Source organism: Dicentrarchus labrax, unplaced genomic scaffold (assembly GCF_905237075.1).
Source record: "Dicentrarchus labrax unplaced genomic scaffold, dlabrax2021, whole genome shotgun sequence".
Taxonomy (NCBI): domain Eukaryota; kingdom Metazoa; phylum Chordata; class Actinopteri; family Moronidae; genus Dicentrarchus; species Dicentrarchus labrax.
The window spans coordinates 2,200,575-2,228,028 of NW_026136710.1; the positions used below are offsets into that span (position 1 = coordinate 2,200,575).

General features: G+C 39.8%; 1 protein-coding gene across 3 annotated transcripts in view; it reads right to left on the minus strand.

The window, feature by feature from the left end:
• LOC127370769 (calcium/calmodulin-dependent protein kinase type II subunit beta) overlaps positions 1-27,454 on the minus strand; it is a 46,942-nt gene that overhangs the window by 6,845 nt on the left and 12,643 nt on the right. For 2 of the 3 annotated variants that reach the window (XM_051413128.1, XM_051413127.1), the window contains exons 7-17: positions 23,691-23,793; positions 20,675-20,758; positions 20,491-20,585; positions 20,279-20,401; positions 19,130-19,213; positions 17,821-17,863; positions 16,410-16,481; positions 13,582-13,616; positions 4,284-4,352; positions 1,532-1,576; positions 851-899 (exon numbers count right to left, since the gene is read on the minus strand). In XM_051413128.1, the coding sequence (XP_051269088.1) occupies positions 851-899; positions 1,532-1,576; positions 4,284-4,352; positions 13,582-13,616; positions 16,410-16,481; positions 17,821-17,863; positions 19,130-19,213; positions 20,279-20,401; positions 20,491-20,585; positions 20,675-20,758; positions 23,691-23,793 (802 nt within the window). The remainder of the gene's footprint in view (positions 1-850; positions 900-1,531; positions 1,577-4,283; positions 4,353-13,581; positions 13,617-16,409; positions 16,482-17,820; positions 17,864-19,129; positions 19,214-20,278; positions 20,402-20,490; positions 20,586-20,674; positions 20,759-23,690; positions 23,794-27,454) is intronic. The other variant, XM_051413129.1, reaches the window with a different exon arrangement.

Here is a 27,454-nt window from a genome sequence, read left to right on the forward strand (position 1 = left end):
ATATATTATTAAATGTGCTGCATTAAGTGTTTATTCTTGTTGTTATGTTGTGGTGTCCCTATGTATCTTGTATCTATGTATGTATGTATGTCTATCTATCTATCTATCTATCTATCTATCTATCTATCTATCTATCTATCTATCTATCTATCTATCTATCATGAAAAACGCTTTTATTATTATTAAATCTTCCTTGTGTGTGACTCAGAAGGTTGACGGTTCGATCCCTGGCTCCTCCCACTGCCCCACTGCCCCTGATGCTGTGTATTTATGTGTGTGAATGAGTTTGTTTCTGTTTGTGATGGCTGTTACGTGCCCAGCAGGTCCTCCTGTGTTCTCACCAGGTGCCAACAACAGTGACTGGTTTCCACCTGTGCAACCGGGCCTTGCTGCTCATTGGTCCAACAAGTCTGAAGCCCTCACTATAAGAGCTCAGTTTGGGGATACCCTGCACACTTTTTCCACTCGTGCACTAGAGTTATTGATTGGTGCCTCCTTTGTAATGTTTTGGTGAAGCTCTTTTATTTGAGATAAGATAGTTTGTTTGTATTTGGTATCTATCCACCCTCACATTATTGAAAACCTTTCTGTTTATTAGTATTCATTTGTATTAAAAAATAACCCCTAATTGTCACAACTACTTTGCAATTTCTTTGTCGTGTTTTCGTCTTTTATTATTCTTTAAAAAAGGGATGTAAAAGTGGCTTTTGTAAAGCGTTTTAAGTGGTTGAAAGGTGCCACATACGTCCAGTCCATTTACCCTTTTTTAAATATTCCTGGTTCTAAGAAAAGAAAATGTGCAAAACATCCATATTTTAAGCTAATAAAGAGACTTTGAGGAATATCTTACCTTTCACATCTTCATCCTCAATGGTGGTGTTGCTGCTGTCAGATGATTCCTGCACAGACAGAAATGCTGATTACCATTAAAAAATGAAAACAGACATTCAGACATGCATACACCCACAAGCGCTGATATATAAACACACACACACACACACACACACACACACACACACACACACACACGACACTCAAGTTTCTGCCATCGGCTCTACAACACGACTCGATCTCAACACCACGATTTGGCCAAAAATACAGAACAGATACAGCTGTAGGTGTGAGTCAGCAGTGACCCCGAACGACTGCACAGCAAACGACGTTCAGCCACTGTCACACACAGTCCAACAGCGCGGCGAGGGTTAATCTGGTTACACACACACACACACACACACACACACACACACACACACACTGAGCTCCATCAGTCTGAACACAGAGGGGCAGTATACGACAACGAAACACCTCACAGGATCCACAGCTCCAGCTTCTCTCTCGCTCTCATGCACAAACACAAACAGATGCACACAGAGATAAATAATCAACAAAATACACAAATCCTGCAAAAAAAAAAAACAGTTTTTTTTTTTACCAGCTTCACCCTCACACACAGCAGAAAGGGGAGTGAAGACGAGGGTGAGGAATGAGGAAAAGGACAAGGCATGAAAGGGGAGGGGAGAGGAGGATGTACCTTGGTCCCATCTATTGGATTATGGATAACAGTAGTCTGAGGCTCCTGGAAGGAGAATGGAGAGAAAAGGAAGAAAGAAAGAAAGGGAGGGGATGTTTTTATGACGAAGAACGAGAGGAATATCAGTAGAGAGAAAGATGTGAGTAACACATGGAAAGAGGGAGAAATGATATTAATTTTGAAGAGCTAAAAGTTCTGAATGGATAAAGATCAGAGTTAATGATGGAGGATGGTTGTAAGAGTGCTAATGATTGATTGAACTCTCTCTCTCTCTCCCGTATCAATCAGTTTTTATCCCGTTTCATTGAAATCAATAAGAAATGTTACACTGTAAAAAGAAATGTTTGAGAAAAGTGTCTTTACTAAATGTTTAAATTTTAAGTCAAACTCAAAATTTTAAGTTTTTGTTTACATGATTTACTTTTTTCTTTAGAAAAACTGAAATATTTGAGTTTTTAAAACAGAACAATCAGTATTTTTTACTTATTATTTTAAAAATAACTGAATAATGAAAATTTTACATTATTTGGGTGCTTAAAAATTAAATAGTTGCAATTGAAAATATATACATATAATCAATCCATATAACAATTATATATATTAAATTAGGAAATACTGATTTTTTGTTTGTAAAACTTAAAGATTCAAGTATCTCTAAAGAAGTAAATCATTTTTATTAAAAGTAAAAAGTTTGAGTTTGACTTAAAACTCAAAAAAGTTTTCTCAACCGTTGTTTTTTTTTACAGCGTACATACAATTATACATTTATTATAAATATTTGGCAGTTTATTGCATTTATATGACTTGTTCTTATGTCACACAGACATAGTTAGTACATCGTTTTAAATGTGATATCTGGTGATATTCTGTATTTTTCTTTGTCAATAAAACAACATTGAATGTATCTACGAACTAGTAATATGTATATACCACAGTCTGATATATCTTCACTTCCATTGTTGTACATTAAAAACACATCAGAGAGATATTAAACCTGCAGTCTCTGTAACGGCCAGCAGGGGGCGGCTCCATTACCATTCAGTCTTATGGAGAAATGAGCCGACTTCTCAGTTGATTTATTCCCTCAGTAAACAGTTTCCTGATGAGTTTCTGGTCTCAGTCTCTAGTTTCAGTCTTCTTCCATACAGCATGATGTTCATTTAGTAACTGATGGTCCCATTTAGAGTAAAACAGACCATAAAGCAGGGTATGCTTTAGGGCGGGGCTACCTTGTGATTGACAGCTCATTCTCAGTGAGTCCGTCCAGCTCAACGCACCAAACTCAGATCAAACTGTCAAACAGTGCTGATCAGATATGGATCCAGATTCTGTTGTTGACTCGCTTTACGTGACCTCTGCTGGCTCCAACAAACTGTCATGGCGAGGCGGACTAACATGTTGGTATTTTTATCAGATTTGTTGACAATAAGAAAAATACAGAAGAGCACAAATAACACAAGGCTCATTATTTAAATACAATATACAAATAAAACAGAATAATTTCACTGTTAATATGATGAAACCTGTGAAATCTATCAGAAACACACAGTTCATACAACACATACAGTCTACATGTTCTTTAATAAATCCTCTTAAATGTGACTGTCTCTCTCTCGCTTTGCTTTTGTTTTTATATTTCAACATATCTGAGGAATAATTTGACATTTTGGGAAACTTAATTAGCTGTCTTGTAAGTAAGAAGCTGGCTTGGCATAAAGACTGAAAACAGGGGGAACAGGTAGCCTGGCTCTGCCCAAAGATAACACCTCTAAAGCTCACTAATTAAATGAACACGGAGTTTTTAACTGCTTATAAACAGTCTCAGTTTAATACTGATGCCTCTGTATGAGCTACATTAATAAACAAGACCATCAGAGAGAAGATTGGATATTTCTTTATATTTATTCTTAATGTCCGCCACCCGGTCGGATTCCCCTTGAAATCAATGAAACGAGGCGGTGGAGACACTACCGGTTCTGTCCACAGGGGGGCGCCAGAGTTAACACAAAATGAAAGTTCCTTATAGAGTCTTTAACGTGTTTGTTTAATCTGTACACAAACAGAAATCTAAGTTTAACAGTGACTGCAGTGACTAATTAATTATTGATCTTCCGTACAGAGTAAGAGTGTTTGGGTCAGACGTAGGGGAAAATAGTAGCCAATCAAATCAAGCAAGAGGCGGGCTTCACTACTTCACCACTTCCTCCCTGTTTTAATGCCGGCAAATAGGTTAGCTAACTAGTTAGTTGGACTGTGAGAGAGAGAAACCCTACTGGTTTTATCTATCCTCAAAACTTCAACTTTAATCTTGAAATGTGAAGTTTATTCTGGACATTTCGACTTTGTTCTCTAGTTGTTTGCTCTTATGCCCGACCCTAATACCCCGTCATACTTCAGCAGCGTTAATTAGTGTATTATTTTAAACTTTGGACAGAGCCAGGCTAGCTATTTACCCCTGTTCCTGCTTCCATTAGATACTAATCTAATCTAATCTAATCTAATCTACTCTACTCTAACCGTCTCCTGGCTGTAGCTATCAGTCTTTTTATTTAACTCTTGGCAGGAAAAGGAAACAAGTGCATTTCCTAAATTGTCAAACCTTGAATTGATACTGATAGCGATAAATCACTGTGATCCATTGTCCTAAACTACACACACACACACACACAAACACACACACACCAATCTCCGGACAGACAGACAGACAGACAGACGGGTGGACAGACAGACGGGTGGACACAGAGCTGCATACCAGTGCAGCAGAGGGGACGTTGCCTTTGGGACTGGTGACTATGCTGTTTCTCGTGCTGTTTGTCTGCGGCTGTGCAGGAAAACACAAAGTGCTGCGTTAGTGCTCAGAAACAACGGGGAGTGGCGCCACCTGCTGGTCGTAAAGTGTGCGGTTACTGTGTGAAACAAACAAACAGTCATACAGGTAAAAGGCAGGTAGAAGCTCCAGACAATCAGTGGGTAGAAAGAACCGACTTCCAGAGATCCACAAAGGTTCCCGTCACATTTACGACTCCAGTGTTAATTAGATAAAAAGGTTTTACACAGTTCATCATGTCAGTTCATTTCTATCCGCCCAGCCGGCGCTCAGGGTATTCCTCTCTTGCCACTGGCTACCGATGCTATTCGGGCAGATGGCAAATTAAACCGAGGACAGCTGTGCACCTCTGCAACATCTGTCAGATATAAAGAAACATCCATTTAGCCAAAACTACACAAGCTCTTCCAAACGGACATTAGGATCTCTTAACATAGCCCTACCAAGTAAACAGCGTTCAACTGCCTCATTTCAGCTCATGAAAGGATGACACACACACACACACACACACACACACACACACACACACACACACACACAGCCAGCATGCTAAATATACACACACCCTGGTTTATAAGGGCTCACACAGACTTAATAACTTGCACAAACACGTGAATGCAGACAGAAACTTCATGCTTGAAACCAGTTAACTGTGTGATTCCTGCTCGTTATTTTCCTCAGCAGGGTCGCCTGTAATTGAAAACTGTGTCGGACTGAAGGAGAAAAAGATTCTGAGCATTACGGGGCGAAGATGGAAAAGGGGTACGAGAGAGAGAGCGAGAGAGAGAGAGCGAGAGAGAGAGATGCAAATATGTAGATTCTCGTGTAAGCGCCCGTTTCAGTTATATTTAGTGTTTTAATTGGATGGGAGAGGGGCCGAGGGTCACTCGGGTTGTCAAACTGACACCTGTAAAGTGAGTCTGTTCCTGCTGTCGACGCAGATGATGAATGCGATGCTACTCAGCGTTCACACTCTGCTATAAAAGAAAACTACTAAACTATTTAAAGGACTATATGCAGCAGATTATGGGCTGAAAGGAACAGTGCAACCTGTTCCTTTGACGTTTGACTGTTTTCTATAACTGTTTTCTTATTTTTACATTAGTCGACTAGTCTGAAGTTTAATTCAAGTTTATTTTTGTTTAACTGCTCCACCGTGGAAATGTATACTTGCATAAGGACAATAAAGAGAATCTGAGTACAGTCAAACATTTTAGGCAAAAAGCTGCACAGCACTAGTTTATATAAACTGTCTAATAAAAGTGTTTTTGGTCTCCACCTACTCCCTCAGGATTAATTGCAGTCCCCTTTTCACAAATATTTCCACATCTAACTCTGTGAATTAAGAGTTTATACCGATCAAACCTGCGTTAATGACTAATACAGTCGGTTTTGGGTGAGTTTTATGTTGTTTCTGTCTCATTTGTTCCGGCGCTCTGGTGCAACATCCAGTGGCAAGTGAATTTTATATACAACCTTTAATACTGAGTATGATCACTATAAGCTTCAAATGAAGAAAAATGAACATGTCAGACGTCTAATGTAAGCAACCATCTTGATTAAATCTTTCTCCACATTTCTGATGAGAGAACAGAGAGCTCAGCAGGAGGCTGAGGGCAGTTTCTGTAGCCACTGAGGCGACCCTATCGGCCCGCTAGTGTCACTGAAAATCAAAAAGGGCAACAAAAACTAAATCAGCCAGAAATGTTTGAGCATCAGATCTCCCCTTTGAAGGTACTTGCTGCGATGTTTATCCTGCCGGCAATCCGTCCGGAGGGATAAACACCCGTTCAGCTGGAAAGTCACATTTAAAATCCATCATCTGTGCAGTCGTCTTATTTTTGGACTTCAGCGCTTTCCGACCACCCGAGGTGAGAGGAGTCGTGTGAACAGACTCAGGAGACCTACGTTTAAACTCTGTGGTGACTTTCATGAGCAGAAAGGAGCTGGTTCGTTCATTAATCCGTGAGAACGATCGACTGCTGGCCAATCCTTCACGTCACCAGGTTTTTATACCTCAAAATGCAGAACCGAGTCTCAATCTAATACGTTCTTAGACAACAGTCGGCACTTCAAGTACATTAAAGTTATTAAAATCAATCCAATTTATAAGCTTCACAATAGCTCTGCAGTGCAGTAAGAGAAGCACTGCCTCCAAGCTGTTCCTTAATGTTTTAGTTTCATTTATTTTTTTTACAAAAGTATACAAGCTAAAAAACATTTTTATGTGTCTCTTATCACAATTACACTTATTGCAGCAAAACTGGAACACTCACATAATCAGTAATATAATCACAACAAAACTAACTAACCGGTAAAATGAGTAGGAGTCTGGTGGAGAGTGATCGTGATATTACGCTCTATATTATATCTCTGTAGGGATCCTTTCCATGATGTAATTGCCCCCAAGGTTTCTGCTTTAGCCTCCACAACTTTTTGTACCTATAAAACAAAGTGTTGGGCTTCAGTTTGTGCTCAATATAGCCGAACACGATCAGTTAAAGGTCCAGTGTGAAACATTGAGGAGGGTCTATTGTCAGAAATGGGTTATAATATTCATAGGTATGTTTTTATTAGTGTTTAATCACCTGAAGACTCGTTACCTCAGAAAGACGTTTTTATCTACAGATGCTGTGGGTTAACTTCCAGGGAGTCTGCCACGTTTCTACAGTGGCCCAAAAGGGACAAATCGTGTGTGTGTGTGTGTGTGTGTGTGTGTGTGTGTGTGTGTGTGTGTGTGTGTGTGTGAAGGATACAGTTGGGATACACCGCCGTCCCTTAAGACCTTTTTTTTTCTTCAGAATTGGATGGATGGATGAAAGTGCAAACGAACAAAAAGCGTCAGGTATGATTAATGGCAGCAGAGCGGAGACTGTGCTGAGTGTGGAGCCACGAAGAACAGCGTCAGATGGTAAGATAAGAGGAAGCAGAGCGGAAGAGAGGACAACACAGTCTGCTGGGAATTACTGGAAGCTTAGAAAATGTCTGAGGAAAAAATAGAGAGAGAGAGAGAGAGAGAGGATGGAGGAGAAAGCAAGATCTCCATCAAACCATACAGGAGGAGCTTGAGCAGGAGAACAGGGAGAGGATGAGAACTGGAACAGAGCGAACAACAGGAGGAAGAAACTAAAACCCGAAGATGTCCTGCGTCAGGGGGCGAGCTGGGGAAGTCCTCGGCCGTGGCGTGAGCCAGTCTGGCATAACGCCGCCTGTTAGACCGGGCCAATCTAATACTGTCAGTGCTGAGTGGCAACCGCAATAATCACATACTACTGAGAACCCAACTGCAGGGGATCACATCATATTCAGGAACCGTCCCAGAGCGCGAGGCTGAAGAGACTCAACACAGACGCAGTGTTTCCAATCAATTCACAGCCCAGGATTACCACGCCACACAGGAGGAAGTCACGTGGCCTCCAGCACGCAGAGTGGTTCGCTAATTAATCCAGTTCGCCACAGCTCGGAGGGGTTTGCGTTTAAGGAGCGACTCTGTTAACTTTCAGCTGAATATGTTAAATAACTGGTACCTTTTTTTGGGGGGGCTGAAAGTCGCCAGTTAACAGACCCGGGAGGCAGCAGGAGGAGGAGGGAGGGAGGGAGGGAGGGTGCAGGTGATTAACACAAGCAGGTAGTGAGATTAAACTTTGTCCCGCTGTGTCTCTTATGTAGTAATTAGCAAAAACAACTAAACCTAAACTACCTAACTGGCTCAGTCTTCATCGTTTACATCTGACTGAACTTTCTAAACATACATTTTCTGCTCTTCTCAGACACACCGACGGAGGAGCAAATCATTTTCTGACTGAGGTTCGAACAGTTTCTCCAAAAAGTGTCTTGGCAGGAGCAAAAATAAAACTATAAAACTGCCCAGTTAGAAGAGAAGCTGAACAGTAACGACAGCATTTCCCCCAAAGAAACACAAAACAACCAGACTGAGATCATGACGATGAGCAATGCCCCGTATGGGTATTTATCTCAAATGAAAGTTGGAGGAGGGGAGGAGGTTGATTTATATTCCAGTTAAATGAATTATCTTTGTCTTACAGGAGCACAAAAGACTAAAATACATTCTCGACAGTGTCAGGAGGAAGAAAACGATGTTGAGATGAGCAATGATGTTTAATTTTGCTTTGCTCGACTCGCACATCAATTACATACTCGGCTTGGGAAGAGGAGCCCTGTGAGACCACCATTATTATTATTATGAGTCACTGTCTGATTCATCAAACATCATTTTAGATTTACATACATTTTTTTTTGGCCACTTGGGGGCAGCAGAAGTAAAATAAAACACAACATTGACATATGAATTCCCTATTAAAGCTCTTATAGCTAACAATGTGTATTTACACATGCAGCAGACACTTAGAAACATTAGCATTGTGTCTCTTTTTAGCTCCGGTTTGGTATCAACCAACTCTTGAGGGAAATATGTGGCTCTTTAGCCACTAAATGTTCTTTACCAGCTAGTTGCTAACTTTGTCTGTCAGCAGGTTGTTGGTATCATCCCAATAGACCAAAAAATAAGATCCATGTAGTTTTACCTACAGTAGATAGAAACGTCTCATTCTAAGGTAACAAAAACACAATGAGTCTTATCATCAGGGGATTATACACTAATGAAAACATACCTATGAATATAGCATAGCTTACTGTGTAGTTCAATGTGCACACACTCCTCAGTATCAGGACATATGAGAGCAGTTACTTAAAATAAAACTGTTATTTTTGGGTGTAAAAGCTCAAGAAAACAGTCTGTCTTATTATGACTTTTACAACAGAGCCACCAGTCCTCAGTTATAAATGTCACTCCCCTCTAAGGATGATGAAGCACTCTACCACAACCATTATATAACAATCGATTTCAACTCTCGCTGATTGCCCTTAGTTACTGCAACTGCCTGGAAATAAAAAAATGAGCATATTGCCAGGAAATGGCTGGAAACTGAGAAGAGTGTGTAAGACAGAGAGAGGAGGGAGGGAGGGCTTCTGTGCTAATGCAGAAATAGCTCCGGGGTTGTGTGCAAGTGTGTGACGTCAGGGTGCAGCAAAGGAGAAGCTGCGATTATGTAATGATAGATTAATCATCTGGTGGGGAAATAATCTGAGATTAGCATCAGGCCACCCTGAGGAGAGAGAGAGAGAGAGGAGGAGGGTAGAGGACAGGGAGGAAGAGGAAGGAGGCCGAAGGAGGAAAAGGGAGATGCAGGTTAATGAAAGAGAGAGTGTGTCACAGAGAGGAGGAGAAGAGAGGAGGATAAGGAGGAGGATGAGAGAGACCAGATGCTTTTTTATTAAACACACACTTCAACTCCAAAAGGTAAAGTTCTCCAAATAGACTCCAAAAAGTTTATAGTTTGTTTTATTTTCTGTGTAAAAAACATCCATTTATTGTGTTCATAAAGTAATTATCTTCCATATCTACACATATATTTACTAAATAGGGTTGAACAGTTAATTGCAATATGCATATCGCAGGAAGCTGCAATTCTTTTAAAGGTAAAATGTGACAAACGGCACTATAATGTAAAGTACTGTAGAGCTGCAGAGAAACTCTGGTCTATAAATATTCTTCTCCAGGTTTAAGGAAACATATTTGTTTGTTACAGACCACAAAAAAAATCTCTCTTCATCATTTCAATAGTTTGTAAAGAGACTCATATCACAATATCTGTTAAAGCAATATGATGTTTTTACTATATCGTGCAGCCCTGATACAAATAATATCTCCTGTACCTATAAAATTATAATCTTGTGCGAATAAGATCTTTATGTTTTACAGCCCCGGTTGTATAAAAGCTCGTAGGCAAAGGTTGCCCTTAAATTATCATCTAATGAAGCCTTAGAGAACAATAGTTGTATAAAATCCCCTGAAGGATTTCAAGTGTTTGCTCAACGCTTCTTAATTATTCCCTTACACACGTTTATTGTTTTAAAGTCTGTAATGGGAAAAGGCCTGTTCCCTAAGCCAGTGGTTCCCAACCTGGGGGATCTGGACCCCCACTAGGGGTCGCCAAAGCTTCACAGAGGTTCTTGAGGCCTTCTTAAAAAATATACACAGTAGGCCTGTATCACAGCGTTTGGTTCACTTCTGTGAAGAAATATAAGTTCTAATAGAACAATGGCCAACAACCAGGGACAGGAAGACACTGAATTTGTCTAAAAATAATAAGCCTATTAAGTCTGTATGATTGTTAAAAAATAATAAAAAATACATAATACAGACAGAGAATTGTATAAAAAGTTCCCTAAACAGGAAATAATCTGCTCAAAATTCATCCAAATCTCTGGTTTTACACAAACTTACTGCAGTTACTGAGTTCACTGTTTGGGTTCATTGTACAGTTTTGAATATAATATTAAATATTCATAAAATATGTCAAATTTGAGCCATTTTACTTAATATTATGAAAGTAAAAAGGTTGGGAACTACTGCACTAAACCCTATCCTGTACCCAACTGGTGCAACATAAGACAACAGCTGAATTTATACTGATTGAAGAGGACGAGGAGGAGACACAGGAAAACCAATCGGACGCTACGAGCGATGCACAACTAGTAGAGCGGAGGTCAGATAGTTTTAGTTTGTCCTAATGAAGATGTCCTAACCTGCTCCATCAGCCAACAGGCTGAGCGTTCTGTTGCTTGTTTGAAAAAGAAACCCTCACTCTGGTTTCTATTTTTTGAGAAGTTTCGTGCACTTCCTCCACCTCAAACCTGCTGAGACCGAGAGTCATCAGTCAACACGAGCAAGTGGGAGATGTTTGCTTTCTGCTAGAAATGACAAGAGGCTACTTTATGAGATTGAGAAGCGGCACATCTTATATGATCCACAGCACCGTTTTTATCAGGATATTCTCAAAAAGAAGGTTTGGAAAGAATTCAGAGAGCTGTTGTAATAAAAAGATCCATATTGTGTGTGCGGAGGTTAGTATCTTCTGCACAAGACACAGTTGTTGTTCATACAAGATAATAACTTGTGCAACACAACATAATAATATAACATAATATGTAATATTCCTATGAGATCAAACAATCATCCTCTGGACGTCTGGAGCTCTGAATTTAACCGGCGACCTCCGATACAGAGTACACTGAACTGCTCACACAGAGGCTTCACACTGACTCATGCAAACACACACACATGCATTGACGCCACTTACACATACACACATACATTTGCAGCATTACATTACACACAGACGCTCACACACTGACGAGGGGGGAGCAGAGGTGCACCGATAACGTCTGCAGATTCAGCGTCTGAGGATTCTCTCCAGGAAATGAGAGCAATACTTTATTGAGTCCGCTTTGGCACCGGCAAATGTTTGTGGGTGAAAAATGTCTGCAGAGGAGTGATGAACAGTGACTGCGCCAAACTGAGAGTGGAGAGGAGGTAACACAACCCCCTGAACCACCATCAAAGCAACGGTTAGAGAGAAGTTAGCATCAGGAGTGAGAGGGTGCAGCCTTCAAAATAAAAGTGCTAAATATCCACTTCAGTAAAGACTAGAAGTTAAGAAGTGTCCTCGCTTTCTTTAGGTTATATTTCGTATTGCATCATTACTGTTTGTGTTAACTAGAGGTAGTAAAAGTACACACATTTATTTATTTTACTCAGAAATGTACTCAAAGTATAAAAGTAAAAGTTACTCCCTGAAACTTCAAAATCTTTAATTCTCTTCTAAAAACACTTTTATGGGCTTTTATGTGAATTTACACAATATTTCTTGTCTTTCCTTGTGACTTATTATATTTAAATCTTTTATTTTATTTCAGCACACACTGCTTTGTTTTCTTTATTATTATTGTTGTTTTAAAGCTACTTTCTATCTTTTTGAACATTGTCTACATTGGGAAAAGTGGCCAATTTGGCAAATTGTCTATTTTAATACAATTGTTTTATAATAAACTATTTCTACAATGATGGATGTTAACTGTGCTACTTGGATCATATTATATAAGATAATACTATATAGGCAAAATCTAAAGTCACACCTGTATTCATATTCATTTATTCGTATATAAAGTAAATTTAAAAGTTATTATAGTTTTGTATTTGTCATTAGTTTTTATTTTTATTTCATTTTTAATGTTTGTTTTCTCTTCAGTTTAGTTTCCAGAGTGAGTTCACTGGTTTCACTTTAGGTTTTATTGTTTAAAATGTTTAGTTTTTTATTAGTTTCAGTGTTATTTGGGTTATTTTTTATTATAATATTGGGTGTATTTGTCTCTGGTAAGATTTAAGAAGTTTATATTCTAATACAAACACACTGACCAAAAGTTATGTAGACATCCAGAGCCTCAAAAAAATATCACCAATAACTCCTTATTGTGTTGACACGTTGGACTAAAACTGACATTTCCTTCCTTTATTTGTTGTTTGTTTCATAAGTACACAATATTGTTTCAGTTTGTTTGTTTATTTCAGTGAACTAAAATGATTTCTCACACCTAGTTTAGTTCAGTTTTAGTTCGACATCATAAAGTTGGTACAGAGTCCTGATACAATTCATTCAGAACTTCTTGTGCATCAGAAACACTTTGTTACGGTAAAGAAACATAAATAACATTAAAATATGTATTATATTACGAGATCTAACAACTATATATAGCAAATAGTAAAATATAAACAAAGAAAAAGAAATAATATGAAGTATGTTCATTATAATACAATATATAGAAGTTAGAAATACATGTTTGCTATAGTGTAATAAATAAATAGTAATAATAGCTGAATCCTTAAAAAATTGCAGTACTGGTGACAGAATAATATATATATAGTATACTGGATATTGTAGTTGTAACAAAATATAGTAGTTTGGTTCTTAATCAACTTTATTTGTTCAGTTTTATCAGTATTTCTTTATTCCCCTTAAAAAAAGACTCAATAATGTCACATTACCTGACAAATATCACACAAATCTACAGACTAAAGTATCGATGAATCTCTGAGCTCCAACGTGACAGGACGACAGAAAAGTGACACACACACACACACACACACACACACACACACACACACACACACAGGATGCTTACACTGTTCCTTTAAGGCCAACGTTGAAAACATTAAAGTGAACGTGACAGCAGTTCAACAAAAAGTCCAGTCACCTCTAACGTACCAGCCTTCAATATTTATGGGACAATAAAAGTTAAAGGGGCGTCCCGGCAGCAGGAAGGACGTCCCAAGGATGTAGAAAGAAGAGAAAAGCTAGCTTACCTTGACGTCCGCCTTCTTGTTGAGGAGACTCTTGGCTGCTGCGGAGAGGCAGAAGGACACACCCTCAGACGGCAGAGTACACATCATACACCTTCAGACAACCACAGCGCTCTAAAATCTGCTCACGGGCTGCACGGCGGCGGCGCATGCAACGCACGGGAGGGAAACTCTCAGCAAAGAAATCTCCAAAAGGAAACATGCAGGACCCACGGACAGAGTGACAGCTCGTCTATGCACATATCCTCCCTTTCTCCACCCTTAAGGGCAGATAAAACACCCAGAATTCATCCCTTCAACCCCTCCCTCCCTCCGTCCTGTAAAAAAGACATTAAAACCCAACGAATAAACACACACACACACATCCAACTGGCACCTCCTAACCCTGATCCACTGCCCAGAGCATTAGATAAGCAGAGGGCATGAAAAAAAAGTCAAACTAATTCTCCATATAATCCAAAATACACTCACACAGAGATGCGAGAGGGAGGGATTAGGAGTGAAAGCATTGAGGGAAGGGGAGCGGAGATGCAGGTACGTGATAATGGGTTTGTTAATCTCAAGAGTGGGTCGGATTAGTCGGGCAGAGTTCATCGACGGGCATAAACAAACGCACCCAGAAGAAGCCGTAACAGAAACAGTAAAGGATAAAGGAGGAAGGAGACGGTCCTGCTGACGTTAATCCTCCATCAGTGTATGTGTGTGTGTGTGTGTGTGTGTGTGTGTGTGTGTGAGCCTCAACTTGAAAGCAAGAGTCACACTTAAAGTCCTCCCTCCAGTCAGGAATCAGTTCCTACAGTTAGATGACAGGAAGTCGCTGGTTTCCCCCGACCGCTTTCCTTCAGGGGAACTGCAGCAAACGGACTGTAGTTTATGGATATTTCGTATCATATTTAATGTTTAACCGTAACAGGAGAGAACAGCTGATAAACTGAACAATGAACACAAACTTTAGTAACTGCAGGAAGTTTGTGTAAAACCAGAGATTTTGGATGAATTTTGAGCATTTCCTCAAAGTTTTTGGAACTTTTTCTCCAATTCTTTGTCTTTAATATGTTTTATTTGTTTAATCCATTTGTGTCCGCAACTGAACTTGAGTTTTTCCTCTGATTAGCTGTAACTTTATGAGCACTGACAGTGAATAACACAGATTATCTGGTTATCTGGGCTTATTAGAAGCAGGAAAAATGGGCAACATGAGGATCTGAGTGACTTTGATAAGTAGCCACACTGTGATGGACCACTGGGTCAGAACATCTCCAAACCTGCAGTTATTGTGGGGTGTTCCCGGTCTGCAGAGGTCAGTACTGATCAAAAGTGGTCAAAGGAAGGAACAGAACCAGAGACAGGGTCATGAAGGCTCATTGATGCAGGTGGGGAGTGAAGGCTGGCCCGTGTGGTCGGATCCAACAGACGAGCTACTGTAGCTCGAACTGCTGCAACAGTTAATGCTGGTTATAATAAAAAGTGATTTTAATTATCTTTATATCATCATATCTATATATTCCATATACATAAAATATGATGTATATGGAATATATATCATTTGGTGTCAAATTTAACACATTAATTTAGATTAATAATAAAAATCCTGTGTTAAAAAATGGAAATTAATTAAATGATCTATTATGGACTCAAATTATTAATTTCTAACGCCACCTTTAGATATTTCTGTTCAGTGTTTCACTAATGAGCCACGATAATGTCCTTTTGGGGGGTCTTCAAAGCAAATATTGATTGATTGATTGATTGATTGATTGATTGATTGATTGTGATTAAATCAGCAGATATTTCTGACATTCAATAAAACAAATGTTGAGGATTGAATATTTCTCTAGATAGATATATCTTATTATTTTATGTTTTTGACATCAAGCCGCAGGATAGATGGTTGAAAATGGCAGTTTAAGATCGCTGGTTTATACCCAACCTCAGAAATAAGAATGAATTTGATAAATAAATATATTTTGTAGACTTTTGTCTGAGAAAAAAAGGAATATTCAGCCATAATTTTCTCTTCAATCTCATTTTGTTTTAAAAAATCATTAAAAAAAATTTAATTTAAGGGCAAAAACAACAAACTAAATAATTTGTCTTTTTGTGTAAATTACAGTCTTTATTCCAGTTTGTTCCCAACTTCTCTGTTTACTCCTGTTTTATTGTTTGTTTATGTTTCTATTTCATTAATTTCTTCGTCTTTTCTCTCTTTTTCTTCCTGGTTTGTTCTTACATTTAGTTTCTCTCTGTAAGCACTGTTTATATTGTGTATTGTTTTTCCTTTTCTACACACGAAGCTACAGAAACAAATATGTGAGAATAATGAACGAAAGCATACGATTGTTTCTTAAACACTCTGAATAATAACTGTTGGTGCAGTGGTTAACATTACATCCCTGCTTTAATACAGCACACAATGTCTGGAGGGGATCTTTAAACCCTTTCTCCCATCACATTGGACATCTAAGCGAAGCAAACTGCAAGCAATGTGTCTCCTAATTCTCCGCAGGGCATGCGACTGTGTTGCACAACAGAGACAAGCACAGATATCTGAGCAGTAATACTCCCAGATGAGGGATGAGGCTGCTTACCTTGGCAAACATTTAGGGAGCATTAAAGGGAGAGAGAGAGAAAGAGAGAGAGAGAGAGAGAGAGAGAGAGGGTTAGGGGGGAGGAAGATTTAGGAGGAGAGATTAAAGCGAGCCGAGGGAGAGTGTGTGATGTCGCGACTCTGAGGGGATTTTCCATTTAATCATGACAAGTTCGGCGAGAGGAGACGGATGTGAAGTTTTAAAAAGGGGGGAGAGGTCAGGCAGAGAGAAGATGTTGGTTACCTTGCTCCACGATGCCAGCGGTGGTTCCAGGCACGTTGCTGACTGAGGCGGGGGCTGTAGTCTGCCGACCCACTGAAACACAGAGAGAGAGAGGAAGACGGTGAGGAAGACTTCAGGCTGATGGAGAATCACAACAACAACATGTTAGTCTGTCTCTCAGTACTTCCTGACTTTCTGTCTGTCGCTCTCTGCTCCAAACCCACTGGTTCCTACTGAAGAACCTCACAAATACATTGTTAGATATTTCCAAAAAGAGAAGAACAATGTTACAGCTACCCAGTGGTCTCAGTTTAATATACTGATGCCTCTATATGACCTGAACAAACAAGACCATCAGAGAGAATATCGGGTCGAAATTCTCTTGAAATCAATGATACAAGGCGATGGAAACATTATTCTCTTGTCCACAGGGGGCTGCCAGAATCAATACAAAATGTAAGTTTGTTGTAGCTGCTTTAAAGGTCCAGTGTGTAGTATTAAGTGGCATTTAACACCCTGTTACTACTGTAGAAACATGGCGGACTCCACCAGAAGAGGACCCGCTGCCTCTGTAGATAAAAACGTCTCATTCTAAGGTAACAAACCCAATAATTCTTATGTTCAGGTGATTAAACACTAATGAAAACATACCTATTAATATTATATTACACTTCTGACAATAGATCCTCCTTTTTGGCCAGATTTCATGGCAACTTTTCTAAAAAAAAAGTTGCATTTTAAGATGTCTTTGCAATTAAATTGTGGCAGAAAGAGGAAATTGTATAACTTAACAACCAATGAAACTTGTTCCAGTGAGAATAAAATCAAACTGTTTGGAGAGTGAATGTCTCCATCATCACAACAACCAACAAGGAGGAGTTAGGTGACGTAAAGCTCATCGTTCTGCACATGAAAACTACGTTTAAGTTTAATTGTTGTCATCGCAACTTCCTGAGTAATTCTTCCACTGCTCGTTAAAGCTCCAGTCTGACAGCAGCTGTTAGCTCTGTACATGCTATACAGGGCAGAGGTCAGTCAGCGTCCCTCCTGTCTCTCACGCCGCAGCCTTGAGTCTCCTTCAGTAGTTGCATTTTTAAAATATGCTTGGAGAAGAAACTAGATTAGTTATGAATATGATAATGTGTTGTACTTCTGTACTTTCTCAAGAGGCTCAGAGCTCAGCATCAAACTCTGATGCAAACAAGCTTTACTGTACGAGATTACGGCACAAAATCTAAGCAAATATCTCTGCGGCGCTTTCTGCTTACTCCGACACTGCCGCCCATCAACCTGCTGTGTGTGTGTGTGTGTGTGTGTATGTGTGAAGAGATGGCAGAAGACAGATGGCATGTCATCCTGTCCTCCTCTCCTCTCCCGCTCAGGGCGCTGACATGTTCCCTCCACTCTCGTCTTTTCGTCGAGCTGCACTCACCAGAGAAGTTCCTGGAGACGAGCATGGTGGTCAAAATGGCTCCCTGAGGACGGAAAGGAGAAGAGTGAAAGAGACGCTGTTAGAAGTGAACCTCTGTATGTTAACTTTGAACTGTATGTCAGTTTCTATCTTCATCTAAACTGTTTTGGAAAATCTGGAAAACCTGGAAATTTAGGGACTCGTTTTCCAGTAGAAACACCTGGAAATTGATTTCTTAAAAAGAGCTAAAAACCGCAGTAAAATTCCTTGTTTGAGTTCAAATACTTTGCCAATAAGGTCGATGCTGCAGAATATGGAAGTGTCTTAAAGCTGCATTCTCTCTAATGACCAGCAGGGGGCGGCTCCATTACCATTCAGTCTTATGGAGAAATGAGTCGACTTCTCAGTTGATTTATGAGCTCAGTAAACAGTTTCCTGATGAGTTTCTGGTCTCAGTCTCTAGTTTCAGTCTTCTTCCATACAGCATGATGTTCATTTAGTAACTGATGGTCCCATTTAGAGTAAAACAGACCATAAAGCAGGGTATGCTTTAGGGCGGGGCTACCTTGTGATTGTGTACTGTTCGTATCTGGAATACGAGATCGTGTGTAACCAAGCGAGCTGCCATTGTTTCCTGATACGGACGAGTTGAAACTGAGGAGCCAATGAGAGCAGCTGTACGTGACCTCCGCTGGCTCCAATTCACTGTCATGGCGACGCCCAAACACCAAACTCAAGGTTGCAAAAGCTTAAAATTTGATGGCATCTAATAAATCAGTTTAAAGTCTAAGATGGAAAAAACATTAAAGTGACTTTACAACTGTGACAAACTGCATGTACATTATCATACACACTCAAAAAACACAAATATAAGCATTTGAATACTTGTATTACATATATTTATAGTTTGGGATCTTTTGAAGTATTTTCCTTTATTCTTTATATTTAGTAAAGTTGATTTATATCGTTATCTCGAGAAAACAAAGATTAAGTTTAAGACGAGAAGTTGACCCCCTCCGTCCTAACAGCATCAACTCAGACGAGGAAAAACTCCTAAAAACACTTTAAGGTGGGAAAAAGTGGAAGAAACCTTAATAAAAAGGGACAAAAATGATGAAACTGATGTGAAAATGTGTTATTATAACTTGCTGCTGTTCTCTTCCTCTCGCTCTCAATCAAACAAGCTTAACTGGATCGACTGTTAAGGTTACATTATTACTAATTACACAAGACGGCGTCTGACGTCTAAAAGAGGCTTTAAATGGACAAAATCTTGCCGAGTAAACGCAGATTCACAGATCAGAGTTTTAAACTTGAAGCCCTTTCACACCTTGAGTTTCCTCCTGGCGTTAAACTTCTTCAGGCACTCGACCGTCTCCTGCCTGTGCATCATGGAGGCCACCGTCGAGCGTTGCTGTGGGGGGGAGACAGAGAGGGAAAGAGAGGCTGAAAATAAAACATTAAAGGCTCTGACAGTGACAGGTTTATGTGGGCAGGAGCTGTCGGAGATACTCGCTTCCCTCCAGTGTGTTGATTCGGAGGCTCTTTTAGGTGACGACATTCTCGGAGCTAAATACATTCAACTTGGCTTTAAATGTGGATTACATCATTATATAGAGGGACTGTTTTATTATACAGTGTTTGATAGGACACGTGGTACAGGCAGCAGAAAGCTTCCATATGTATTATTTTTTATTTATTAATCACCTTTTATTGCCAATATGTGAACGTGTTTCTTGGTAGCCTGCGGACTGATTTATATGTGTTTCTAACTGTGTGCAACACTAGCGAACGTTTGCTTATAAAGTCCGCAAAATACTATCTGAGTAGGTATGTTAGTTGGCTAACTTTAGCTTCCCCAGCTAATGTGATCTTTATATATTCTGACAGTCAGTGTTGATTTTATGATTAATAACTTAGTTTTAGTAGTTTTTAGTTTAGTATTATTCGTTTTTTGGGCGGGACGAATCATCAGTACGCATTGATTGACTGAAGATCTGCTTCCTTTAAACACATTTACATGATTTGTAGCAATAAATGTGAGTCTCGGAGAGCAGTGAGGAGGTTTATTTAGGCTCAGGAGAAAATTTAAGCAGTTGAACATTGCAGTTTTTGCACGATTTCGATAATATTTCAGATCATTGTGCAGCTCTATTATAGGACTAATTTAAGGAGTAAACATTGCACTGCATTTTAAAGTTAGATTAATGTCAGAAAATGTTATTTTTCTCACTTTTATCTGGAACAAACCATCTCAGATCACTTTAACTGCACATACTAGCACTCATCCCTCACACAGGTTAACCCTCCTGTGGAGCAGCTGACCTGCAAATGTTAGAGATGTTGCATGTTTGGAAACAGATGGTGCTGATATTTGGCAGCTTTGGACATATGTTCACAAACTCGGGGTCGCAGGGGGGCCATGAAACATTGACCTCCCTTGTGTGCAGGAACAGGGTGCTGATACATGTGTACTTACGCAGACCCATGGGTGCTTCAGGGCCTCCTGGGCTGTGATTCTCTTGGCTGGGTTGATAGTCAGCATCTGGTTGATCAGATTTTTAGCCTCTGGAGTCACCGTGTCCCACTCTGGGGAGGGAAACTGAAGCACACCCAATGCGTGCCCACATACATAAAAACAACATCATTTAAAGAGAGAGAAATTTGGAGGCATTATAGCGACAGGCTCACATCGTACGCTCCGGCTTTGATCTGCTGGTAGAGTTTGTGCTGGTCCTCGTCCCAGAACGGAGGGTACCCAACCAGAAGGATGTAAAGGATCACACCTACACACAGAAACACAAACCTTTGTCTGAGTGACATGAAGGAGAGGGAGAGGAGGCGGCGGTGAGACACGAACTGACAGAGAGCTTACCGCATGCCCAGATGTCCACGGGTTTACCGTACGCCTCCTTCCTCAGCACCTCTGGGGATAAGTAGCCGGGAGTCCCTGCAAAGCCTGCACACACAAAACACACATCAGGGTCCAGGTTCTCGTGTGGTTTAACATTAGGAACATATGCAGTGGAGCAAAAAGCAAAGGAGGAAGTCAGGTGAGGGTATTATCACAGCCGCTGGAAGTAAAATCCATAAAATCTGCCATAATGAAACAAATAAACCCCCCAAAAAGTTACTTTACTGAGATCTACATGTACACACTGGTAATTATGAAAGGAAACAGGTTTTAGATACTGACCCTCAGGGCCCGACCTGAACCTAAATGTCTGCTTAAAGTAGATTAAATAATGTGTAATGTAATGTAATGTAACTAAACCGCATTGTGCATACAAGAATATTAAGCAAATTATTATCAAAAGTAATCAATAACAAATGCTGGACCCGAGCCCGACCCAGGGCAGCAGTTTTGGGCCCGAATGTGTTGGGTTTTGTCGGGACCGGTCGGGTTCGGGCAGCGAATCAAAGCTCTACGGCGTCTCTGTGTCATACTGTGTATCTGATGAAGTGTGTAGGATAAATAATATAAAATATAAACGATCTGATTAATTGATCTGAGCCTTTTTATTATTGTAACCATAGAGATGAACGTCACTGTCCCTGGTGCTGAAAAGGTCAATCAATAATCATTCCCCACATAATCAAGAGCCAATAAAAAAATGGTTGAATAAATTGATATTTGTGTCAGCCTTCGTGGAGCTGTTTGACAGTATTTAACAGTATTTTTGGTGTTTAAAGTTACACTTGCATTAGGTGAAAGGTAATTGTATTTGCTCGGTTTATTATTTTAATACAAAAAATAATCGCATTTTTTAGGCCTTAACATGCTCAAAAACTCATGAAACTTTGCATGAAATTCGGTGGTAATGATAATTTCCGTATTCTTTTGGTCCCGTACGTGGGCGTCACAAAATAGCTTAGCCACGCCCCCCAGAATCAGCCGCCACGACACGTACGACCAACAAAAAAACCCTCTTGGACCCATACCCTAAACCCAGCGGGAATTTTGAATTAAGTATTCTTGTTTTGGGCGATTTGCAAGCGTTGTATTTAAACGAACTTCTCCTAGGGAATTTATCGGATCGACTTCAGATTCGGTGAATTAATTCTAAAGACGTTAACGATAAAAAGTTTTGCTATTTGTGACCGTACGTCGTACGCCGTGCTCGTAGCGTTGCATCGAAAAGAGGAAGTACATGGTCCAATCTCCACCAAACTTCACACATTTGATAAGAGTCCCACCCTGAACACATCCAGGTGACAATATTCAGTCACAGTGATAGCGCCACCTACTGGCAAGCCTTGTGTGGTGATTTTGATCTGATTTACATTAAATATTTCATGTTGTGGTCCACACATGATACACTGGCGCATGACACGGCTGCAGCACACCCCGACATCGCTGCTTGCAGCTTTAATTAGCAACTCTATAAAACCCTGGTGGAGACATTGTGAGAATTTTTATGGTTGTCAAAGCTCTGAATTGTCTCCGTTGGTGGACAAAAGAATCCCACAGAGTGAAAAGCTCCTTCAGCTCAATATGTAAATGAATGTGACACCATACCTGCGATGAATCAGTGTATTATATAAAGGAATGAGTGACTGAAGGGGATGTTGGAGGCAGTGATTTTATATATGCAGTCTGAGAATGCATTATGAAAATGCAGTTTAATGTAAAGTCATCGCTTTTAGCTTTGCTGCAGCCTCTTTATAATAAATCATTTTGGCTCCGGGTCAAAGAAAGTAAGTAACTTGGCTCAATCAGGCTGCTGAATTATCTTTAATATCCCGTAGTCAATATCCCTGTTAGCTTCCTGGATATCAGGATATACGCTGAAGAAAAAGTGGCCTTTCAGTGGGATGAGATATGTCTAATATTGGAGGCCGAGGAAGCAGAAATCTCCTCCTCTTAAGGGCTCGCTGACAAAAAGGATAAAGCGACCGTATGGATGAACAGTCCTGTGGAAGCCTTTTTTTTACTTTTCTCTGTCGAAATGCTGTTTGCTGTCTCCAGTGTGACAGCCCTGCTGCACGTCACGGCTGTCAGGCAACAGAAGACTTCATGATCAAGAGGAGGAGGAGGAGGAGGAGGAGGAAGGCAACAGACTGCCACATGTTATTGTACAAAGAGAAGATCCTATAGGCTACCATATGTCGGCAGCAGGTATCTTGATCTTAAAATAAAAGTTTAATTTGAATGTCTGTTGAAGTTTTGTGATTATGTTTCACTCAACATCCTTCAAACTCGCCACATTTTTGTTTTAATCTGTATTTTTTTGCAGCTTTATTGCTGAATGACGTCTGATTGGGTTTAATTTTTAAGGGCTAAGCCAAAATTGTTCAAATCGACTGAATCTGGAGGCGACGGCTGCACATTCAGGCTCTTCATTTCAATCTGTTTCTGGCTTTAATGCTGAAACATGTTATTACCTATGACAGAAACATCCTACAGCCCACGACTGCGGCTGCCCCAAGAGGAGAGGAAGAGAGCTTTACATTGGACTGCAATGGTACAGTGCTACCCTTGCCTCTGTGACTCTGGGTGCCGTTCAGCTTGAGGATAGCGTAGGTTTGTTTTGAACCACTACCCAACTGGATCTTCCCATATAAAGCTGCGTCAGTTAAGACTTTATTTGGGACACACTGGTAGATCTGGTGGATCTGGGTTCGTGTTAAATATCCCTCGACAGTAGATAAATCCGTAATGGAGAGAGTTTCTTGGCCGAGCCTCAGTAAATTCTGCTGCATCAAGAACCCATTTCTTCATAAATTACTACAATTTTCAGCCGCCTACATCCTTGTAAACTGCATCCGTGCGGTGCTACAATGGACAGATTGACAGGCGTAGCAACAGTATGGTCACCGGTCGTGTTGTGATGTTGTTTATATTAAATTATGTAAGCAGACTGCAGATGTGTCGTGTGTGTTTAACTCACCGAACCAAGCCTGCTGTTCTCCTTGAACCTCGATAGCCAGTCCGAAGTCGGCCAGCTTCACTGCTGCGTTCTTACACTTGCTGGCCAGCAGCAGGTTCTCTGGCTGCACGTATCAAACAAACAGTCAGTGAAACATATTTTATATAAACGTCTTCAAACTCTGTGACGGTGTGAACGTCCTCCGTGTGTCAGAATGAAGAAACAAACTAAAAGAAGATCACTTTCTCTTCTGGTGTTTAAATCTCTGGTTGTTAGCAATAATAAACTGTATTCTATCATTAATTAATTGTTATGTTGTATAAATGCAAAATAAAATGTAATATTCTACTATGAATTAATACTGATAAACAGCTGATATTTGGAACTTGAGCAAACAGCCATTAATGATCAAATGGGCCCCTGAACACAGACATGTAACGACCCCTCATATATCTGCTCTATAGACGAGTAACAGGGGCCACATAGACTGAAGAGACACAAAACTGTAGTTATTTTAGTATTTAGTTTCTTTGTGGCTGTTTTGAATCTCTTTCAACTTGTTTTTTGCATCTTTATAGTCATTTTTTGTCTCTTTGGGGCCTTTTTTTTCACTTTGAGGTCAATTAATTTTCTTTGTGGTTGTTTTGAGTAGTAGTTTTAGTTGTTTTGAGTCTTTTTGAGTGTTTTCCACCCTTTTATAGTCATTTATGTCTCTTTTTGGTTGTTTTGAATCTTTTTGAGGTCATTTTATTTTTCTTTGTGATCGTTTTATGTCTCTTTGTAGAATTTTGGATGTTTTGAGTCTCTTTGAGATTGTTTTTTGTCTCTTTATATGTTTTTCGTGTCTTTGCAGTCAGTTTGTTCTCTTTGTTGATATTTTGCTGTTGTTTCCAACGAGAAATGTAAACAGTCAGTGCATACAGACTGATCCTGGACCCTGTTCAGTCCATCCATGATACTAATGAGCCTCCTACCTTTCACCTGTGGCCCTGCCCCCACATTCAGGAGACAAAGTGCCCCCCCCCCCTCACCACTGATGGTTCTCATATAGAGTTTACAAGGAAAAATCTAAGTGTGACAGACCACTAAGATGCAGCCAGTCAAACCCGGATCAGAGGACTAATAATAGCTACAACAGACATTCAAGCAACACTTATACATATTCTCTCTCACACACACACACACACTCACACACACACACACACACACACACACACACACACACACACACACACACACACACACACACACACACACACACACTGAGACGGACAGATGGGTCTTAAAATGTGAATAAGCCTTTTTTTTTTTGCCATTTGTTTACTTGAGGAACCAAACACAGATTGTCTCTTTGCAACAGTCGTGTCTTTCCTGCTCAGACGCTGATGTAACAGCAGTCTGACAAACAACCTGCAGTCCACACACACACACACACACACACACACACACACACACAGACACACAGCTCCTTGTTGTATAACCAGTTAATGCTGACGGTGATTGATTTGTGCCACCATCAACCAATAATCATTCCAGCTCAGCGGCACAGAAACAGCTGTACGTTGTTGCTCCAGCTGCAGGAGAGTCTTCATCGTGTCACCCTCAGCTCGCTGATTCACAAACACAATTAGAGGAGGTTTGACTTATGAACAGGAGCTGGAACCTACTTAAACTGAATTAAACCTGATTAGATCATCTACAGCACCTCACAGCTCCCAGTACTGAAATATACCCTGAACATATCTGTCAGAGACATAACGAGGGGCTGGTAGAAGGTTCAAGATCACTCTCTTTGTCAGGTATCGAGCCTCTTTGGGACAATTCTCCAGGAAGAAGAGACTCTGGATTCAAAGGAATAGTTTGTCATTTAGGAAAATACACTTGGTTTTCCACAAGTCTGTGTGCTAAATATGAAGCTACAGCCAGGCACAGCAAGCCAAATCCAAAATGGCCAAAAATCATCATCAGGTCAATACCGTTGGTTCGCAACCAAATTCTTGCAAAACAACTGATGAGGGATGAGCGAATACGCCATTACCCAACTAAATGATCTGTATAATTTGGGCGGGAAGTGGGTGTGGCTACCTTAGAAGTTAGTTGCTATGTATATTTGAAAACTATTTACATAAGAGTCTTGAGCTTCGCTGGCGACACAGTTGGCTTTAAGAGGTTTTATTCATGCAAAGAAGTAGTTATGCAAACCTGTAAAACTTAATAATAGCCGAGGCGTTTATTTGCTTAAATCACTGAACTCCCCCGGCCTTTATCTGGGACAGGCGTTTAATTCCTTTAGCACAAAACTCAGCAAAGATGGACATATTCTATAAATGTGCTTCTTCTCCTGAGTATAAATGCATTTTTGTTTATATGTTTTGTGTAAATTTAAAGGACAGTTTCTGTTTGCATGAATTTAAATCCACTATTGTCGTATACATTAGAAGATATAAGTAAACTGTAATCCTAAAAAGCAACAGAGGGTTTGCCATTAGAGAGAGCATACGCCTCCTTTTGTTGTTGTTTCCTTTATAAAACCCAGGTAAGTGAACACTAACTCACTGCACATGACATTTCGAGGCACACGGAGGGTCAAATATCGATCCTCGAACATATTAGGTGTCATTCTGTCTGTAACAAACTGCTGAGAATTCTTCAGCCTCGTTTCATGAACCTCTAATGAGAAAACAACAACAACAACAACAACAACGACGACGACAACATCCGAGCGTCTTTTCCTTTGTGGTAACTTAATAAACCTCCACTAGGGAAATCATCACACGGCAACCTCGCGACCTTTCCCACCCGACCCCGTCTGTGTGTGTGACCTTTAATACGCTCCTATAGGGGGAAGTGATTGTGGAGTTCCCCAGAGAGTCGCTGCTGTAATAACAGGTCCGGTATGGAAGAGGGAACATGTGTCATAACAATATTTATATATGAACATACACAGATACATAAAGTTAGAATCCAGATATTGTTTTGCATTATAAAAAATGCTTTTAAAATTTGTTTTTTGGTAACAATTTATTTTAAACTCATGTTTAAGAGTTTATAAACAATTAATTAATGACTTATAACACATCATAGTACTTTAATGCAGTTGTAAGAAGATATAAGGTCAGTTTTTACATGTTTATGAATGTATTTATTAACTTTAACTCCTCTAACTGGTGTGTAAACAGTTAATAAATGTGCTTTTAATAAACTGTAAAAGCCAAAGTATTATTACTTTAAACTTTAAACCCATATGTGGACATTGAAAACAAACATTTATTATATGTAATACAGTATTTATTAAGCAGTTATACATATAAATCCCTACTGGTAGGTTGTTTTTATGTCCTAATGCAGCTTAATTTGTTTAATATAAAATAATGAATAACCAATTATGAAATATATTATTATATATATATGTATGTTGGTAAAAAACAAACAAAAAACAAAAAGCTGAAGCTGAAAGTGTGTGTATGGGTGTAAATGTATGTACAGATATGTTTGTATGCGAGAATACTTTATTATTATTGTTGTTGTTCAGTTGTTTGACCTTGTTTTTGTGTGTAGTTGCTCTTTCACTTAAAAGTTCAATAAATAAATTCTAAATAAACGTTCACAGACATCGGTTCAATGAAACACAAGAAGGCAGAAACTCATGCACGTACTGAGACATCGGGCCGACACATGCGCTCACATGCAAGGTTTAAACATCTTACTGCACTTACCAGCTGTCAGAATCAGGTACAACAGTCAGACACACAACTTTAAATCCCAACACACACACACACACACAC